This window comes from Apaloderma vittatum, unplaced genomic scaffold (genome assembly GCF_000703405.1).
Source record: "Apaloderma vittatum isolate BGI_N311 unplaced genomic scaffold, ASM70340v1 scaffold7329, whole genome shotgun sequence".
In the NCBI taxonomy this organism is placed as follows: Eukaryota; Metazoa; Chordata; class Aves; order Trogoniformes; family Trogonidae; genus Apaloderma; species Apaloderma vittatum.
The window spans coordinates 1-21,008 of NW_009735731.1; the positions used below are offsets into that span (position 1 = coordinate 1).

The 21,008-nt window shown below is 38.8% G+C and overlaps 1 protein-coding gene across 1 annotated transcript; it reads left to right on the forward strand.

The window, feature by feature from the left end:
* The first annotated feature begins 68 nt into the window (after positions 1-68).
* LOC104279413 (chromosome unknown open reading frame, human C21orf91) lies at positions 69-19,366 on the forward strand. Its single transcript, XM_009876688.1, has 4 exons — positions 69-199; positions 14,689-15,222; positions 18,064-18,126; positions 19,155-19,366. Exons 1-4 carry the CDS (start codon positions 76-78, stop codon positions 19,313-19,315), a joined length of 882 nt encoding a protein of 293 aa, XP_009874990.1. The 5' UTR covers positions 69-75; the 3' UTR covers positions 19,316-19,366.
* Positions 19,367-21,008: the final 1,642 nt, after the last annotated feature.

A 21,008-nucleotide genomic window follows, 5' to 3' on the forward strand; every position in this document is an offset into this window, starting at 1 on the left:
GGTTCCTCTCCTGGGGGGCGGCTGAAATAACGGTGCCGTCCCTTGTCACCCCCTTTTCCCCCCGCCAAGGACACTATGAACGAGGAGCAGTTCGTGAGCATCGACTTGGACGATGACAACGTGTGCAGCGTCTGCAAGCTGGGGACCGAGAAGGAAACACTTTCGTTTTGCCATGTTTGTTTTGAGCTGAACATCGAAGGTAACATTTTGATAGGAGTCGTCTTGTGCAGACTTCACTCACAGGTTGCTTATCCTGGAGCAGAACACGAGTTGAGCTTCTCTGAAAGCTTTCTGAAAGGGTTAGGTTTCAAAACATGTATATTTACACAGTTTTCTTGACTGGCCAAACTAGTCTGTTAGGTTCCTAAATAGCTCATTTGCAGTAAAGGTGGGTGCCTGAGGTGTTGTAGCAATTGCTTCTCTAGTTGCAAAGATATATGCACCTTTCAAGAGCTTGAATTTGTCTTGGAATCATAGAATCGCAGAATGGTTTGAGTTGGAAAGGACCTTAAAGATTATGTAGTTCGTCCCATAGGCAGGGACACCTCCTTCTAGATTAGGCTGCTCAAAACCTCATTCGGCCTGGCATTGAACACCCCCAGGGATGGGGCATCCACAGCGTCTTAGGGCAGCCCGTTCCAGTGAACCAGTTTTCTAGCGTTAGACCTCCGATGTTAATTCAGATCAGAAGGAGTTTATGTTCTGCATTTATTCAATGGTTTTATTCAACGGTTAGAGGGGTCTGTGTATAAAACTTAAATAAATTGCAAATTTTAAAGCATAATAGGTTTTTTGGGGGAAGGACATCGATATTTTACTTTAACTAGAGATAATCAGGATTACTGCTTTTTGTTTTCATAAGGTGATAATACATGTAATCATAAAACAGGGTTCATTTTGAAAGCTTCTTGAAGTTTACAAATTATAAAGTAGGAGTTTTATCCATTTTTAATATCATTTTGCCCTCCAGAATGGTATTTTTAGGATTTCAGACCTTATTTTTCAAAAGCATTTACCCATCTTGTGGCTGTTCCTGTATGCACCAAGTGTTGGGTATGAATGAGAAGATTAGTTATTTCCCTTTTTTGCAGTAATTAAGGGGTTTTTGAAAGTATAGATATTGTTGCTTGATTTTGTTTCAGTTAAAGTGGTATTTGCCAACTGTATGTGGACATGACTGCCTAGAGTAATTCTTTTTTGTATGGGGCAATTGAATAGGAAGATCTTAATGCCATTATATGGATAGTCCCATTTCCTGTTGACAAATAGTAAGACTTGCTGCATCTCTGATATACAGGAGAGCACACTAAAGGTGTTAAGATCAAGTCTTTCTCAGGGGAAAGTGTGATGAGGTATGGGCACTGTACCCAGTGATTCTGAACCCCAGAAGCATATAACTGGAATGTAGCGAGCTGTAAGGACACGTATTCCTTACAGTTTGTAGTATGCATCTGACTTTCAGTGCATGTATAGGCAATACACTTTATTATTTTTTTTGTCTTACAGAAATCTGAAAAATGCTTTAGCAAGTTAAAATCACTATTAAATACTGATTCAGTACTGTGGTTTGATTTTTTTTTTTTTTTTAAAAATGTGGCTTTAAGGTCCTTGTTGCTAGTAGAGGCACTAGATTTTAATCTGAACAGTACTTTCCTACTTAAATAGTAATTGCATGCTCCATGCCTTTGTTTGGAAGAGACATCCTTGTCTATTTGTGCTTTGTGATAAAACTTAGAGCAACTATCTGACCTAAGAACCCATTGGTCTGCTTGAGTTTTCTTACTGCTTTAAAATTATACGTTTACTATTCTCATTGTGGAGTTGTTTCCCTCTCTGGGTTTTAAAATGAGAAAAAAATCATATTGCCATAATAAGAGTTAAGTACTTAGATTACATTCAATATCTAGTTTTATTTTGGAAGAGTTGAAACAGATAAAAAAAATGCATTAAAAAAAGCTGGATTGCTTCTGTGCTCTGTTGCTTGAGATAAGCTGTGGATTTGTCAAAGTTACTCATTATGGATATCACTTGACAAAAGCTGGAGCAGCTTTTTTTTTTTTTTTTTTTCTAGAGCTCTAAGTAGCCTTGATAATAGCAAAGACTTGATTTGTGCAGCAGGCTACTCTGCATAATCATCTAAATTTTCAGTTAGTTTTAAAAGAAGGCTACTTGAACAGAATAGTGATGAAAGCTCACCTGAAATTACATAAACCATTATATTCTTAATCTTTTGCATAGTAAATGTATTAATATCATAGAATCATAGAACAATTCAGGTTGGAAAAGACCCTTGGGAACATCGAGTCCAACCATTAACTCTACACTACAAGTTCACCCCTAAACCACATCACCCAACACCCCATCTAAATGACACTTGAAAACATCCAGGGATGGCGACTCAACCACCTCCCTAGGCAGTCTGTTCATTACCTGTGAGAAGAGACCAGCACCAACCTCTCTACAATGTCCTTTCAAGTAATTGTAGAGCATGATGAGATCCCCCCTCAGCCTCCTCTTCGTCAAACTGGACAGTCCCAGCTCCCTCAATCGCTCCTCATAAGGTCTGTTCTCCAGGCCCTTCACCAGCTTTGTTGCCCTCTTCTGCACTCGCTCCAACAGTGCATATCTTCCATCACTATAGCATCGAAATACCTCAATTTCTGATATTCTGTCTTCTGTGTACCACTTGGAAAGGAGGTAGTGTTACTTCTTTTATAGGGAGAGGAGACTTGAGGTTGGCAGAGACTATGTGACTGTAAAAAAATCATTATGAAATCTTTTAGGTGAACTCTACTGCATGAGCCAGCCCATTACCATACCCATGGTCACACTGTTCCTGCTTTTGATGTATCTATTGCATTCCTGTATTTTCCTGTAACAAAGGCTGTGGTTTATACACATCTAAAATAACAATCATTTGGCAGCCCTGAGTAGGAAATAAAATGGGTAATTCACTAATGAGATGTTATACTGGATGTTTTCTTAGTGACATCCTGCTTATATTTTAATGAAGGTCAGATACAGTATAGTGTAGCTACTTGTTGTCCAGAATCAACTTTAAGTTGCATCAACTCTGTAGATGTGCTGTCATACTCTTGAAAATAAATGTCACTCAATAATTGCCTTTTTATTTAACCTCATATTTGGAGATCCAAGCAATTAAAACACATACTTGTATTTTTAAGTAATGCAGGAAGTGAAATAACGCTATTCTAAAAAGATTCATGCAACAGCTAGGACAGTGCTTAAGGCTTGCTCATTTTTAGTGCTAAAGTGCGTGCACAACTTCTCCCTCAGTGAAGTAGGAAGTAGCTGCTGGTCAGGAACAGGCAGGCTATTAGTCACAGCGCAGCATCTTGCAGCGTGCTTAAGTACACCCACTGTTTGCAGCACCCTGTTACCTTCTCCATGTAAATTTCTGGAAGTACATTTCCCAATTTCCTTTGTTAAAAAGGTGTCGTATTCTAGGGCTTTAACAAAACTCCTGAGAATGATTCTTTTCCCCTCTGTGCCAGAGGGGAAAAAACTGTGGTAAATCCAAGCACTTGAAACTGATCTGGCCCAAGGCCCAACCACCTGAACCTCCTCTGAAAGAGCCATTCTCAAAGGTATATAAGCAAAACACTAAGAAATGTAATGTACGTAGCAACACTTAATTACATTACAGTTTAATGTTAGTGAATCTTTGTGTCTTATGACATATGTGAGTTCAAGAGCAGTAAAAGTTTGTTTGTGTCTAGATAGTAACATTGTTGATCATCTTGGTTAAGTAAGATGTGTAATTAGAAATGAGCAAATCGGAGACCATCCACATCCATAATGACTCAAGATACATCTTCCTGGATCAGTGTTGTGATGTGTTTCAGCCTTTACCTTCCTGATGGTTGTTTTTTTTTTTGCAACCCTTATGTTCAGACAACACCTTGACAATGATACATATTTTTTTAAAATTCAAATATATATTTCTTACAGCCCTTTATAGAGTATACCACTATAGAAAAAGCTTAATCTGTGGTCTGCCTTAAATAACTGCTGAATTTCTGAATGAGGAAATCAGTTACTGTGTCATAAACTCTTTTTTTAGTAAGAAACCATGTCTCCATAATATTTTTTTTAATACCAGATTTTATCATTTAATTTCAGTGATGGTGTTTCTTAGTAGGTTTAGTTAATTCACAGGAACCAGTGGTTTGAATGCAGCTTGGGGTTCAGCTGTGGAGTTTGTCACAGAATTTGTTCAGGAGTGATTCATATGTATCGCAGAGTCTGTTTCTTTGTAGTTGGCTGAAGGCATATGGGCAAAATGAGGAGAAAAGAGAAATGGGCTTACAGGAACAGAAGTCAGCATGCAGGTTTAAACTTCCTCCTACTATGTGTCATCAACTTTTCTTGAAGGACTAGGAAAGAGTAGCTTTCTTAAGAGAGTTTAGTAGTGCTATCTTCAGTCTAAACAGGGGTTAGGGTGTCTTGAAAGAGCCATATTTTTGTCCCTCTTGCACTTGATCTTTTAGCTTGCTTAGTTTGAGGATTCATGCTTGGGAAAGCTGAGTGGACTAAACTACAGCTAAATACTTTATTGCAAAACTAGATTTTGTGTCTGAAGGATCATTATCGAGAGGATGTCAGAATGCTAACGTGATTCTTAATATACAAAATACTTAAAGTGTTAGTTTAGTATTTCATATGTGAGAAACGAAGCTGATCCTGCATGGTTCTAGATAGGGTTTAGAGTATCCTGGTGGTGTGGATCTGCTGGAATTTTAAGTTATTTTTTTGTTTGTCTTGTGCAGACAAAGTGAACATCAGAGATTGTTGTGTACTGTTTTGTTTTCATGAGTAGATGTCACAGTAATCTGTGGATTGAAACAGGAAACGTTTTGAATTCATGTGTAACTAGATTGCATAAGCGAGGAAATCATATGTTGTGTGTTACAGATTTCGTCTCTGATTTAATTTCATTATAATATGGGAATATTATTAACTGATCTCTGGTAGCAAATAATACTAGCAACAAATCCGCAGTTAGAACTGGAGGGTGGAGGGACAAAAATATATGAACACACAGAAACATAAGTGTGTGTATGCATAAAACCTATCTGTATGTGTAGGTATCAAGAAAACAAGCCCCTCTGCCTGAATATGATGTCCCTACGAGCTGCTTTGCAACTCCAGTTGTAAAGTTTCCACATGAGAACATGGTGCTCTATGGATACCAGGCTGTGCTCTTGATTTTTTTGTGAGGAGGCTGTAACTGCCTGGCCCATGTTTCGCAGGGTGAGCAGAGGCACCTGGTGTGCTGAGCAGCTGTGCTGCCTCTGGTGCTGCTCGGGCTTGTTCAGGTACCTTCACACGGGAATGTGTTGTGCAACACAGATGTGGCCTGTGTGAACACATGCTTTGCAATTCTCTGGACAATGTTGTGGAAATCCCAGTTTCAGGAACTTAATACCTGAATGTGTTTGTTCAAACATCTGTATGCTGTATCTGAAGTTTTCAGAGTTGAAAATCTGTAATAATTACGGTTTAGTTGTACGTTATTTGTCATGAGTAATGTGTCTGTCTTAACCTGATGTTTTATGTCTTAATGCAGAATTATTTATAAAATTGTGCTTCCTGAAATTCAAGGGTTTATAATGGTGTCATGGTTCAAGCCGACTAGGACAAAGAACTCCATGGTCTTCAGCTCACTTCTCCCCTCACACCCATTTCCACAGTGATGTGGAGTGAGACAGTTTCAACCAAAAATGCTCAGGGGTTTGAGATTAAGGACAGGGAGGGTAATAATCAACTGTTTAAGATCACGGGTAAAGAACCAGGGCGACTTGCAGAGAAAAACATAGATTTAATTCACCACCACCGTTTATGAGATAGGAAAGTAAGAGGAATACATCAATAAATAGGACTCAGTTTTAAATACTCTTCACTCCCTCCCCACCCCTCCCATCTTCTCGGTTACCTCCTTCACCCCTATCTGTGCCAGGGGGGCAGGGGGTGGGCGGTGCAGTCCATCTGGCCATTGCTTATTGTCCATGAGAAGTGTCTGTGTTTCTCCTTGAGGAAGAGGGCCCCTCAGTCTCCTTCCTGCCACCTGATGTCCACCTCACAGGAGGCAATCCTCTTCCTCCTCACAAGTCGGTCGGGGCCACAGGTTGCTTCAGGCACGTCCACCCAGATGCGCATCTCTCTCCCCTCTTGCATGGCGCTCTGCACGTACCAATACATGCTGGATGTTCTCGCCGCTGTCAGTCCAGCTGGCAGGCAGTCGCCTTCCTGCCATCTCAGCCACCATGAGGCTCCAGGGAAAGGTCCTGCTCTGGCAGCTGCTTCTTCTCCTCAGGGACTCTTCTCCCCCTTTCACCTCAGGGCAATGTTCCTTTATTCTCCTCTCACCTCCCCTTCCTCCAACAGAAAAACTCCCCAACATTAAAGACCAGGCAGCTCAACACAAGACTAAACCAGAAGACAAAGAGAGAACAATGGGGTCACCTCTTAAACACCTTGATCACAGAGGTGCCGATTGATCTGGCCCTTGCCATATGCAGTGCCAACCCTACCTGGGGGTGGGGGAGGCTCTCGAAGTTTTGCGTGAGTCTAACCCCACTTTTTTCACAAAAAAAAACCCCATCAGACTGAAGCCCATGACACAGAGACAAAACCATAAGGGGAAAATCTGATTGGTTTTGCTAATTTTTATTTACTCATTTGATTATCTGGTGCTATTAACTGTGATAACATCTTGGAGAATGCTAACTGACAAAGCAGCCTGGCTTGCTTCCATTTCTGCTTAAAGTTGGACAGCTGAATAGCAAATGAAGGTCTGTATCCCAGGTGGTGTAATATAACTACAATTCCATAGTCCTTTGAAGTGCTGATAAACTTAGAGCATTTGAGGCAATTTCAGCATCAGGTTCCTGCATCCCAGTCTCCAGAATGAGACAAAGATGCTACAAACAAATAGCTGCTTTTTCTGTTAAGGTCTACTAAATCTTGTGTAATAGCCTCATTCTGTGTTCTTTATGCTCATCTTTTTTTACCCCCCCCAAAAGTGGTTTAGTTGTAAAAAGCAGTAAGTCCTCAAATTTGACTTCTTCTTACATCATACGTAAGAATACTCACTAAAATAAAATGGATTGTAAAGTGTAGCTGAAGAGATTGGAAACTACTGTTCTAATTGTATTCTGTTCCAAAATCTTCCATGTACTTACTTTTTTCAGTGTTAATAAGATAATAACCAGTAAAATAAATTATTCTGGCAACAAAAACTAAAAAAGTTTCATCACTGCCCTTTAGACTAGACAGACGAGGACTTGTTTCAAGGTAACATTTGCAGTTTGAGGGTATGACTCACTGCTGCAAACTTGAATGGGCTTGTGGAACTAGCTGCAGTTTCTAGTAAACCTCTTAACTCGGAATCAACTCCAAACATAGTTGGAGATGCTATTCTTAATCTTCTGAGTGCCATATAAGTACCACTTATATGTACTCAGAGCTGTGTGGCTGGTTCTAAAAGTACATTCTTGAATTTTCTTTTGTTGATGTGGGCGGTTTGTACATGCAAACAAGTTAATTGAGTGGTTAATATTACCTACCTGACATCATCCATGTTACAGAAATACTGTCTCATGGCTTCCACTCTGTTCAAGCTCAGTTTAATTGATTTTTCTTACAGAGTATGAGACATCTTTAGCCTAGTATTTCCTATAGTAAAGTTTTCATCAGAATGTATTGGCTTGTATAATACCGTAAACGCTCTTCTTAGTCAATAGTTTATAGAGAGCCTGAATATTGAGACTGTATTGTAAGAGTCAATTGGATCTCAGTTCTGTCTTAACATAATATGTCTTTGCTATGTGCTAAAATGCAGATGAACTAATGTAAATGCAGTGACAAATGATTTATGTGCACACTTGATGTGTGGAATGCATTGGCTGTGTCATGTGAAAGTGAGGAGAGAACTTTATGAACAAGATAATGTCTAGTCTTTACCAGGTGTCTGCGTTTGAAAGTTAATGAGTGGCACTGGCATTTTCCTTCTAGCCAATCTAATAAAACCTAAGATTTAACTCTCAAATGAAATAGTGTGCATACACTTAAAAGTAGCAATTGGCTTTAAGTCTTATCAGATGGATGTATTGGAAATATATGTCTCTAATGATGCCATTTTTCTGTGTTGGCAGAATTGTACAGCTGAAGAACGCTAGTTTTCCCCACCCCTTGTTATTTAGACATATGGATGACTTGCTGTCTTTGGTCATCGCAGACTGGTTTTATTTAATGTCTTTTGAACAAGTCTGCTTTTCTATTATAAGAACCCCCTTTTTCAGCACTCTTAATAAGCAGACTAATACGCAGTGGTGACTTAAAACAGATAAGCATGAACATTTAGTATCTTGTGAAGCATTTCCCTCTCTGCAGGTCTCAGCCCTGTATGCTAGGTAAACGAAACCTGACCTAACTTGGTCTTTGTGTTCCTAGTGGACACTAGCAGATGTTAAGGAGCTGGTTCATGAGCTGGTTAAATATCCCCATTTTCACAGCAATACTGTTTGTGAGAGGTGAGCAGCTGAGGGGAGAAGCAGCTGGAACATTTCAGAACAAAAGCCAGGACTCTTTCTTAAATGTCCTGCAAATCTTTGTAGATAACCATTTAAGATGAGGTGAACTCTGGCTAAGAAGTGATTCTTCACTGGCTATGAAGGCTCTCTCCACAACTATCTAAAACTAGAGATGGACCTTTTCTAAGTGCTCTGACTGAAACAGGTAGTTTCACCCGTGTTGCCAGTACTATAAAAATTTGTGTTGTGAAGTGCGTTCACTCTGCTTTCACTGTCTTTAGCTACCTGTCAAGGGTTAGGGCTGGGTGGACCAATGAACACTGACAGATGCTCTCTAACCCCTTCTCCTCAGCCAAACAGGAAGGAGAAGGGAATGAGGCAGAGAGACTTACGATTAGGAAAAAAAACTAAAGCAGCTTTCATAAAACAGTAATAAAAGAACTAATAAAAGAAATAATAGAAATAAAGAACTAGATACGAGAGTATCTATAGATCTGATATCAAACCCAGCTCCTCTCCACCCGATAGCAATACCCACTGATGCTGCAGAGCGGGAAGCCCCAGGCTCAGCAGCAGCAGCCGGGAACTGGATATGGGACCTGGATTTGGGAACTCAGGATCGGGATCAAAGGCAGAAAGTCAGACAGAGTCCTCCCTGGATGCCAGCCATTGAAGAAAAGAGACCTAAATCCTTGTGACCCCTTAGTTTTATACTATGTATGACGTATATGGGATGGAATACTCTCATTGGTCACCTGTCCTGTCTATTACCCCCCAGAGGTGCAACCTTTTAGTTCCTTGTGACCCCTCTCACTACCCGGCACCCCCAGCGTGGCACACAAGAGCCAGCAGTGGCCTTGGTCACTAGAGGAGTAAGTATCAGCAAGAGCCTTTCTGCATACCAATCCCAGACAAAACATGCTGCTAACTTCAGAAAATGCAGCCTCTTAGAAGAAACTGAGCTGAAAAGTAAAATCCCTGAACAGATTTGGTTCTGTTTAGCTCAAGCCAGGACATAACCACATATATTTTACGCATTTGTGCAAGCTGTATGTGTAGTGGCTGGCTGTCTTATGCTGAGAATGCAGCTTTTCTTTCCCTTTCTCTGTGCTCAGTATAATCTTGCCCATAAGTATTTGTGAAGTCTTTAAAGAGATTTTAATAAGGCTTTAATGTTGTAGTGCAAACTTGTAATTTACTATTCATGTGTCTACAAGTATTCTTGTTTAGTTCACTCAAATTCTGTGGTTTTTTTTCCTCTTCAGGTGCTCAAGCTGTTCACCATTGCAAAAACAATTAGTTTTGAGCATTGCATTATAAATTGTTAAGAAGGGTATCCAGGCATTCTTTAACATTATTTCCAACTGATGGAGCTGAAAGACCAAATAAGAAGTTTGGTAGTTTTTTAAAGTATAACAAACAAATGGGAGGGGGAAACCACAGTGGAAGATAAACATGCAGGCTAATAATCACTTTTTAAAAAAATTAAAATATTTGTTTGTGAAGGGATGTGGAGTAGTCTTGTAATTCCTTTTGAATTTAACTTGTTTATTATAATCTCCAAATACGACAGCTATTGTAGCCAGCTTTTTAAGTGTGACCAAACATTTCAGTTTAGTTTTGTATCTTTTATCATGAAGAAAAGTTATCCATAGTTCTCAGTGAATCAATTGGAAAGGCAGAAATACAGGCATTGTAGACTTTTCCCCTTCAGGAAGAAAAAAGAAAAAACCTACCCCCCAAAATCCAGAACTTTAGTCTGGTGGAAACTGATTTACTTTCAAGTACAAATGCTTGAAATTTATTTGTAGAATTTATTGAGATGCAATTACACACCTGGTTGTATGGTAAATATTCTTCCTACTCTCCACTGCTTTGCGCTTATGATTAACTAGAAGTTACAAAATGGATACTGCTTTACAAATTGCCTGATTGGTCATCATTCATTTTCAAAATTATTTTGCAGGAGTGAATTAGGACCCAGTGTGCTGAAAACTACCAGTATGGAGGAAGAGTTTCTGCCTTGCATAGTTTACAAATTGAAATATTCAGTATTTTGGCGAGGTTTTTTTGCCTAAATACTAAGCTATTAAACAAATAGCCTCATTCTTACAAGTGCTCAACCTACAAAGATATTTCTGAGTAAAGTGACACCATTCGTATTTCATCTAGGACACAGGAGTTACCAGAATCAGAAATAAATAATGAATGGTAAACACTTACTATTGTTCACTTGAGGAATGGTCTCTGGAGTGAACTTTTTTCCTACTAGCGTTTGCTGTCTTTAGTTAGATATAGTCTTCTAGATGTTACTTAAATTTTGGTGGGTTTTTTTCCCTGCAGATGAAACTTGCCTGCTCTGCATGGATGTGGGCTTTTTGCAGTTCTTTTTCCTTCTCTGAAAAAATAAATATAAAGGGTAGGACATACTTGGGCATTGTCTGCAATCCTGTCCTTGAAAAGTAAGACAAGGGACATATGTACACATACCTACAAATGTAGGAGGAAAAATTATTGATGGTTGTGTGATTGCTGACTTGAATAAACAGCCAAAAATTAAAAATGGTGAAATGGATGTTAGCAAGCAGGAATGTTGAGACAGAACTCAAACGCTCTGAAAACTCCCAGAACTGACAATAGCTGTTCATCAAAATCACAGTATTACTTCTTGTACTGTGCAGAAGTCTTACCTTGCTTTATTCATCTCTTTGGGTATAGTGCTGAATAATGGGTCATCTAAAACGGAATCGTCCATGTGTGATCCATGCCAGTTTACCAGCTGATAGATTTTTCTGCAGCTGTGATGAAAAAAAAAATTAAGTAATTTGAGGGGACTATTAAATCTTACCAAAAAGAAAGGCGTCTTTTCTGCCTCATAAAGGTTGATGGTATTGCCTATAACAGAGGGAATTGTGTCAAAGAAATGTTCTCTTACTTGCTGTAAGACTATGTTGTTACTGGTTTGTGCTGGCACAGCAGCTGCTGTGAATGCCCTGCTCTTGGAGTGCAGTTCCAGAAGGTTGGAGGCTGATGTTATTCACGTCCTCTGTATAGGAAAGGACTAATTGTAGCCTCAGTACAAAAGGAAGATTTCAGGGTGGTTTGGATTTGGGCATGTTTTTTCTTTGCATATGTTTGTTACAGATATGTGAAAGCTGAAGCAAGTCTCTTAGCAATTCTGTAGAAAAATGGTTTAATTTTGTACATTTTCTGTTCCTGTATTGTTCTTATGTGTTGAAAAGTATTTTGGTTTTGTTTTTTTTTTTTTCAGTAGAGTAAGAGATGAGGAAGGATGCAAATTCTGGTTGGGGAGGAATGTTTATTCTTCTAAACTGGGCATATTTCATAATAGCTTGCTCTGTGCTCAGAAATAGTGACATTATGGTTAATATGTGGCATATAAATAGCAAAACTTAGCCTTTTGAAATAACAAAAATGGTTCTAGGCAATGCCTCTATAACCAGCTCTGGGAATACTTAATTAAACTTGCAAGGTTCGGTTTTTCTGTTTTTAATAGAAACAGTGCAGTAGTTCCTTTTCTAGTTTGGGGATAAAGTGAAAATGGTAGGTATGTTTGATTTTATGTATTTTTTTTCTTAGTTGGGAGATGATTGGTACCCTGAGAGCAAAACAGATGTTAGTACCTATTAAGAGCCACAAACTAGAAACAATCTGTACAAAACTGCATTTCTCCTAGATTTACTAGCTGTGCTTTCTGCAGTTCTCTTCCTTCTTCACCAAATCTTCAAGTATTTGCTTTGGACAGGACTGCTCTGTCCTATGATCAGAAGGTGTTGACTTCGTTCATTCATCTTAAGGTCAAATTGTTAGGTGGATTCCTGAGCCATATTGTATAGAAAATTGTGTAAAACTTGTTTCTCAGCCAATCTGATAATGTTTTCTGTAGGTAAAAGAAAGCACTGCAAGCATCAGCAGAGCCTGTTGAAGGATTACTCAGGTAAAGCAAATAGTGTTGAACAAATCAATCTGCTTTCGTAGGGTTGCAGTGTTGTGAATATAAGCCTTATAACTTCAGCTGACGTTGATGCCTTAAAGATTTGAGGGTTTCTGTCATGCTACTTGAGTTAAGCAGACTCGCTATGTTTAATTGTACTGGTAAGCCACAAAAACAAGTGACTTGTCTTTCCGTGTTTTTACTAGAAATGTTTGTTTTGGGATTTTTAAGTGTCTGTAAAGATAGAGAGGAAAAATAGCATTGCAAGCAGGCAGTAGATAATGTAGAGCTTAAAAAAAGTTAGGGAATGTCTGTTTGCTGAAAGAGCTTGAAAGCTATTTTGAGTATAGAGTGAGAATTTTGATTCTCTTCCCATGAAGACAACATGTGTTTTCGGTCTTTGCTTGGGAACTTCCTTCTTAAAAGATGCCTCTGATTGGGGTGTGCTTTTCGTTTGTTCTGACACTTAGTTCATGGACAGGAGCAGTGTGTTTTCATGACCTTACCATCCTCCCCTGCTGCTGTGAACAAAATAAGTTCCACTGCTCTCCTCTTGTGTTTTCCACTCTCCTTGTCATTTTGCCCCATAAATTTTGTGTATGCTCTTACAAACTGGACCAGAATGATAATGCTTTTGAGTTTCAACACTGCCCAAAGAGTGGAAAGTAAAAATTTGTCATGACTACCCTTGGTGTGGGAACTTCTCAACTTGAAATGCCAGTTACCAGCAAGTGAGATAATCAGAATTAAGTGCTTGGATTTGTTTTTGCTAGTTTCATGCTAAGAATTTTACTTTTGTAGCTTGGATTTGGGATTTTGGAGAATTTAGTCACTTAAGTAATCAGCTTATCATTTGTTAATCATTTGGGACGGGGAGCTTAAAGTTTATTGCAAGAATTTAAGAAGGTATAACTAAGAATTCTTGTAACATGGCTTTATGCTAAGTGCTTGTTACAGTCTGTATTACCAGATTTTGTTCCCTGTTGCTTTTCATGTTTTTTCTTTTAGTTTAAGCACTTTTATATACTTCCTTTTGTGCTGAAAGGTAAAATGCCTGCAGCTTGGTTCGTGTCACCTAGTTTCAAAGATCAAATTATGTTATCATATGTTGATTTAAATTTTTTTGCTCTAGTAAGCGTTAAGCACTTTCAACCAGCAGTTCATAGGTGTGTAATTTATTTGCAGTGAGGAACTTGTTTGACAAAATTGTTTTTTATTCTGTTGGGAACCTCACAAGTGACATCCTGAGAGACAAATGTCGAACTATTCAGTGTTCTGAACTTGGATACTGAATCTATTGCGTAGGTGAATCCGAAGAAAAAATTATCCACTGAAGTTGCGGAAAGTAATTTGCTACTGGAGTACTACTAACTTTCTGAAACAGTAATTTCTCCTACCATCTATGTTCACTCACCAACTGCAGATCTTCACAGATTGTGTTCCTTTTTAACATGTCAATCACAATCAATTACTCTGAGGTTTGAGTTAAGTTACCTGCTGTAGCTATTTGAATAGTCTTTGAAGGAAGGGCGACAAGCAAAGAGAATAAGCATCTTGCATGAAGTTAAGAACAGTTTAATGTGGAAGTATCAACAGTATTAGAACCTGCTTCTCTATATAGACTATAGGCAGATACTGATGAAAAATAATAAACTGAGACTGAAGTCTGAATTGTGTTTCACCGCTTAGATGACACAAGTGCACGCACTGCAGTACTTGTTGAGCAGACAGCTTGTAACGTTACCCATAGAAGATAGGAGGAACATTGATGACTACTCTCAAAATGCTTTTCAGTATTGCTCTATAGAACTTTGTGATATATAGTTGGGATTATTTTAATTCTACAGTTTATACATATGTGTGTAGGTATGACGCAATGTGCAGAGAGTTAGCAGTTTGCTTCATCTGCATTATCATCCAAGAGGCAGGTGCAGTTAATATGTAAATCCTGCACTAGAGATTACCATGTGTAAAACACTTTTTATGCTAAGGACTCAGGACTGAGTGGAATTTCAAAGATTCTGGAGCATCACATATATACTTGATTACTTAAGCGATTACATTGTTAATAGGAAAGCATCAGTTAAGCTTTTGTTTTCTTGGTTGCTTATGAGTACAGATTTTGAAGAATTACTTGAGTATACGATAAGTAAACTTTTTCCTGTTGTGTCTTTACAGGAGTACCAAAGTCAGATCTTCTACATACAAGATCTATAAGGGGACACAGAGACTGCTTTGAAAAGTTCCACTTAATAGCAAATCAGGACTGTCCACGATCAAAACTCTCTAAAAGTCCATATGCAGAAGTAAAAAATATCTTGAGCAAGAAGATTAACTGGATCATACAGTACGCACAAAACAAGGATTTAGACTCTGATCCCGAAAGCTCAAAAACATCCCAACATCAGCTTTTTAACTTCAGGCACCAGACTGATAGAAAATTACTCCCACAGTTTGACTCCCCAGTACCAAGGTACTCTGCAAAATGGATAGATGGGAATTCTGGAGGCATCTCAAGCTGCTCACAAACTCTTTTGGAACAAAGAGAATCCACTGATTTCGGACTTGGTGTGTTACAAGAAACAGGTGCTACCTTCTGTTGCAGCAGTGTGTTGTGGCCTAATCACAAACAAGTCCAGAAAGCCGAGAAAGCCCAAAGTGATTCACTTACCAGTGTTCGTAGGAGGCATCCTCAGTACAGCAGGGAAGAACGTAAGTATTTGTCTCTTTATGTGCAACCTAGCAAGCATTCTTGAAATATCTCTTGACCACTTAATGCCTTCACAGGCATGAATTCACATCCTGATCTCCAGCTCTTAACAGTTTGGAGTTACTGTAAAATCTGTGAAGATAAAGGCTACATGGCTAAGCAAATAGTGTGGCAGGTTTGCTTGGTGCAAGGGCTTTGATTGGCTTTTTTATGTTTTGGTGTTTTTTGGTTTGTTTTTCCTGTTAGTTATATCGGATGTGATAGGGAACATGGCTAGCTTACAAAAAAAGTTACTGTTGCAGTTGATTGCTGTCACTTCAGTACATCAGTCCTGGCAGTTGCACAGCCCTGCCTGTGGAGCTCCTGAAGAACTTGTGTGGTGCCTTGAGTTCTGTTGTGCAGAGCTGCTCTGAGCAGAGCACTCACTCTTGCTTTTGTAGATGAGGAAAGTAATTGTAGGTGGTTTCTGAATTTCAAAAAAAAATGAGAAAGAAGACAAAAAAATAGTAAGTGGAAGATTAGGTGGTGAAAAGCAAGGTAATAATGGAATTGGGAATGTCAGCAGGTAGGGTGAGAAAGAGGAGAGGTACTGTAAAAAGTTGGAATTGATTTCTTTAGGCTCCTTTTTTTGTTTTTTTTACCAAGCTAACAAACCTGTCCTTTAAGTTCAGTCGTTTCTCATTCTTTACGAAAGGATTTAATTGCTCTATGATGCTTCGTCTTGCATTTTTAGCAAATTAGTAGTCCTAAAGCCATAAATCAAAACAGATGTGCTGTTCTATTTGACCACCTGTCCTCTGGAGTCATAAATTGGGATTACATAAATCAGGACAGCAGTTAACAGGAATTATGAAAGCTTGACCTGGTTTATGGGGGTTATCTAACTGAAGTTAGTGAAGTTAGCATGGTCACAGATTTATTTCTTGTGTTACGACTGCATAATGCACTTTTGAGGCATTTTTGCTTTCTATTATAAGTATTTATTTAATATTTTTGCAGTATTTAGCTTTAAAAGACATTAATTTGGAGACTCTAGTTATATAAAGTTTGTATTTTAGAGGAAAACTTACACTTTATCGCTAGAATTAGGTACCTTCTTAATGCAGTACCTTCACTGTAACAACATAGCAGTCTACTAAAAAAACTACTGGTAATGTAACTATAAATAGCTTGGTCAGTATTTATTTATAGTTTACCTCAGCTATGGATAGAATAATATTTTATCACTTAAATTTGATACTCTGTTCCTTCTCCCTTTCCATTCTGTGTCAGAATTATATGACATGAAACAGTCCTGGCCTAATACATACGCACAAAACGTATGAACTTGCGTACCTGTTACAGCTGATGAAACACGGATGAAAATAGTGGAGAAATGGGAAGTAACATCATACTGATGGGTATAAAACGGGCGAAAAAATGTTGACATTTTTATAAAGCTGTCAATTACTAGATTAAATCCAGTCAGGGTTTTCATGGAGTTTAGAGGGTAGTAAGATGGAAGAAAGGAATCCTGAGTTTTGATAGCGAGAGATAGGAAGGAGCACCGCTGTACCTGGCTGGTGGAGGAGAATGGCAAATCTGTTCCACTTTTAAGGGGCCCTTATGTTTTGAGCAACAAGTAGGTTATCTTAGCTATTGCCACTGTCTTTGGTTTGGCAATACTGGCAGTTGAAAGTTTGAAAAAGAAGGCTTAAGATAGTCAAATGAGTCCTGTGAGTAGGTAAAAAACCATCCTTTTCAGGACTTAGGCTTTAAATTCAGTGTAGAATCCCCTTGCACTGCAGAATCTTTGAACAAAAGCTGTGCAATTGCAGCCTAGGTTTTTCTCAAATAGGCAGTGAGAGCTTTAAGCTGCATCATTGTTTAAAAACGATATTTAAAAATTACAAGGTCTTAAAGCTTGTTTCGGTACCCTGTGTCCTCCCACAGTGATTAGGATTGTCACTTTTCACTGTGCTGCTGAGGGTGTTTCAGTCACAGGCACAGCACCAACCTGTGCCCACCACTGCTGGCTTGAGGGATTTCTAGGAAGCAGGCAAGCATTTCCCTTCTTGCTGCTGTTGATCGAGGGCAGTGTAGAATACTTTCACTAGTCCTTCCTCTGAGATTTAATATATATTTTCTGTGAGGATAATCAATGTAAATGTAACCTGAGACATAGAAGGGCTTTTGAATGTTGCAGAGGATTTTTTTAGTTCTCACTAGGAACATAGCACAGGAAAGTGAAAAGTAAATCTGCTTTTCTATGTCGGTCTTTGTATCGAACTAAGATCTTTTTGTTGGGTTTTCTAATGCATCGTCTGTCACTGAGGTACTCAGTGAGAACTGTATACATTACCTATTTATGGCTAAAGCCCAAAACTTGATAGCCGAAGCAGCTGCCTGATGAAAATTCTGTCAGGAAGCTGTTTCCTGTGGGCTTGCAAATGTAGCAAGACTTACCTCAGAATCCTCCACTTGCCTGCAGTTAAACATGTATTTGCAGAGGTTACACCATGGAAATTATGTTTTGCAGGTAGAGGAAGGTAAAGTATTTAAATGTGTGGAGCAGTTTACAAGCAATTCTGATGCTAGACACTACTGTTTGAAGTGCCTGAGTTTCCAGTTTTTTGACACTGAAGAGGGGGCTTTCTGATGGAATAAATCCTTGTCTATGTCAGTATAAAACAGAGTTTTCAAACTTTCCACAGATGACTGATACATAATGTTGCCTCTGACTTACTGCCATACATTTGCTGATTATATTAGGATGCAGATGATGACAACTGGAGAAATGGGAGTCTGCCTAGAGATACTTGCTTATGTGATGTCTGTAATAATAACAGATTTTATTGTTACAGTGACTGTGATGACTCCTGCAGAGTTAAAGCAACTTAATGAAAAACTGCTCAAGCAAATCCAGGGTGAGAATTTTTCAGTACTTTTTGTTTTGGGGGTGTGTTGCTTTGTAATGAAGAAAACCTTGATGAAAAAAAGAAATTGTGATGGCTTTCCTAACAGTTAAGTTTTGAAGTGAAGTTTCTCTATAATCATGTTTCCACATAAAACAAGAAACTTCTGTGTCCTTTTATTTTGTAACCTCTTTGAGTGTTGCAAACTGGCACTTGAAAACTACAGTATTTTTCTTTAATTTTTTTGGCTAGAATTATAGAATCTTTTATGTTGGAGAAGACTTTAAAATTGAGTCCAACTGTTAACTTAGCACCACCAAGCCCACCACTAAACTACGTCCCTAAGCACCACATCTGCATGTCGTTTAAATGCCTCCAGAAGTGGTGTCTCAACCACTTCCCTGGGCAGCCTGTTCCAATGTTTTATAACCTTTTCAGTGAGGAATTTTTTCCTCATATCCAGTCTGAACCTCCACTGGTGCAACTTGAGGCTATATCTTGTCTTACTGCTTGTTACTTGAGAGAAGAGGCTAACCTCCACCTCACTGCAACCTCCTTTCAGGTAGTTGTAGAGAGCAAGAGAGTCTCCCCTCACCTCCTTTTCTCTAGGATGAACAACCCCAGTTTCCTCAGCTGCTCCTTCACCAGTTTTGTTGCCCTTCTCTGGACAGCACCTCGATGTCTTTCTTGTGAGAGGCCCAAAACTGAACACGGGATTCAAGATGTGGCCTCACAAGTGTCAAGTACAGGACCACTATCCCTTCCCTGCTCCTGCTGGCTATTCTGTGTCTGGTAGAGTCAGATTCAACTTCAAGTTGTAAACTGATACATCTTGTCTCAGATCACCTAAAACCATAACCTGGTGATCCTGTTCAGTTTGCAGTGCCTACACCAGGCTGTGCTGGAATCAGAAAAAGTGGTGAACTTGCGCATGAGCCCACTTAAATGTGTGGGCCTCTTCCCTTGTAATACACAACATTGCTTCTTAACTCTGTCAAAGTACGGGAGCCAAGCGCATTAACCTGATGATGTTCTTGCAGATGTGTTTGAAGAGCTGACGCAGCAAGTCCAGGAGAAGGATTCTCTGGCCTCGGAGCTCAACGTCCGTCACATTGCTATTGAGCAGCTGCTAAAGAACTACTCCAAACTGCCGTGTCTACAGATGGGACGAGCCGGGATGAAATCAAATGTCCCCATATAAAGGGACACAACTCCTGTCCCCCTATAGACCCAACTTTCCCTAACGGCTTTGTGCAGCTGCACAGATATTTAGAAGCTTTTGAGGAAACTTGAGCAGCTTTCTCTTTGCATTCATAATCCATGAGAAGTCTTATTCCACTTTGGTTTTAACAAAAAAGGCAAATATTTTAGGTATTAAAATCAACTGTAATAAGGTTTATTCACGCTTAGGGATATTTTTTTTTTTTGTCCATAACTACGCATGAGCCTTGAAATGAATTCTGTGTTTTGTTGTTAATAAAATCGTTTCTAACAAAGAATGACCTGAAGCCTGTACACCTGCATACAAAGGAAAAATATGAATTTGAATTTTCATCAGGTCTGATCATGTTACATTCAAGAAAGCTTTAAGAGGAGAACAGTATTAATGAAACTCATGTTTTCTTATTTATTATGAGCAATATTTTATTATTGAAATTTTATACTAAAATATCACTATTTTAGGTACTTTTTGAAATCTCTTTATAAAATGTCTGAATTACTCTGTGTGATGTCTATGCCTTGTGTATGATTGTTTATTCTTTTTCAGGTCTGTATCTTTCATGATACAGTTTTAAAAAGATAGTAAAATCTTGTTTCCAAAAGAGATGAATTTCACATATTAAAGAAGAAAATGTGGTGTTACATCACTTATTTTTATCAACTTTATAACTGAAGAATTTGGTTCATGAGATGTTTAAAAAGAAAAAAAAATAAAGCACAGCACTTCCTTTAAATTTAAAAAATAATCCATACTTTGGTTTTAATGCACAGAAGTTGAAGTTGTTTTATATGTGTGAAATTTTCAATGCTGAAAAACTACTTTGACAAAGCTAAATAAATTTGTAATACTACATTACTTTGTTATGCCTTTTTTTTTTTTTAAGGTTGGATCAGACTGTGAGATCCTTTAATTTTGACGTGCAGATTTTAGTGATAGAGAAGAACAGAACACCCTCTGCTTTCTTAGAACTTCTATCAGCCTGCCATTGAGAAATCTTGCTTAGTCTTTGCCCAAAAGAGTATAGAGCTGTGTTTGTGTAACTGGAAGTTGCTGACTGAAAAAGTCAGAGGTGGGGGGAGAAACTCCTCCCCTAAAGTTAAAGTCTCTGTGCTTTCTGATTTTCTCACTTCAAGTGAGATCAGGGAGTAATTTATGTAGTGAAGCCGAGGGAATGACTGGCAGGAAGAAAGGCTTGGATTTGATTTTAAAATCAAACTGAGAGGTAAGCTGAAGTTGAGACCAGGTTTGTTGACAGCCCTCCCTATAGTGATACCTGGACTGCATAGGGCAGGTTTGTTAATTTTACTGTTTTTCCGTAATGCCTTTGTGAAAGGAGTTTGGAACAGCTTGAGCAGTATGCACGAGGTGCATCTGGTGGCTATTCTGTGGTTCAGGAGGGTAAAAAAATCAGTAACGTCTTTGCTTGTGTGTGCAAGCAGGCCTGTAAATAAACATGCAGGAGCTAAACCCTAGCTGTAATTGCCAGAAGATGAGTAAATACATCTGTGAGTCTGTCTGTAGACCATACTAGCACAGAACACAACTGGAGGGGTAAGGTGAGAGCAGAAATGCCGTTGTGTCTTGTGCCTTGGAAAACGGCAGCACACTCGTGCAGTCTTGAGTGAGTCTGCATGTGGAATTCCCCAGGTGTCCAGTCAGACTGATCTGGGTC

Excerpts from the sequence above, each read along its gene's own strand:
- LOC104279413 (XM_009876688.1), top strand. The coding sequence starts at position 76 with ATGAACGAGGAGCAGTTCGTGAGCATCGACTTGGACGATGACAACGTG. Across the intron at positions 15,223-18,063 it reads TCAGTACAGCAGGGAAGAAC|TGACTGTGATGACTCCTGCA; the intron begins GTAAGTATTTGT and ends TTATTGTTACAG. Across the intron at positions 18,127-19,154 it reads ACTGCTCAAGCAAATCCAGG|ATGTGTTTGAAGAGCTGACG; the intron begins GTGAGAATTTTT and ends ATGTTCTTGCAG.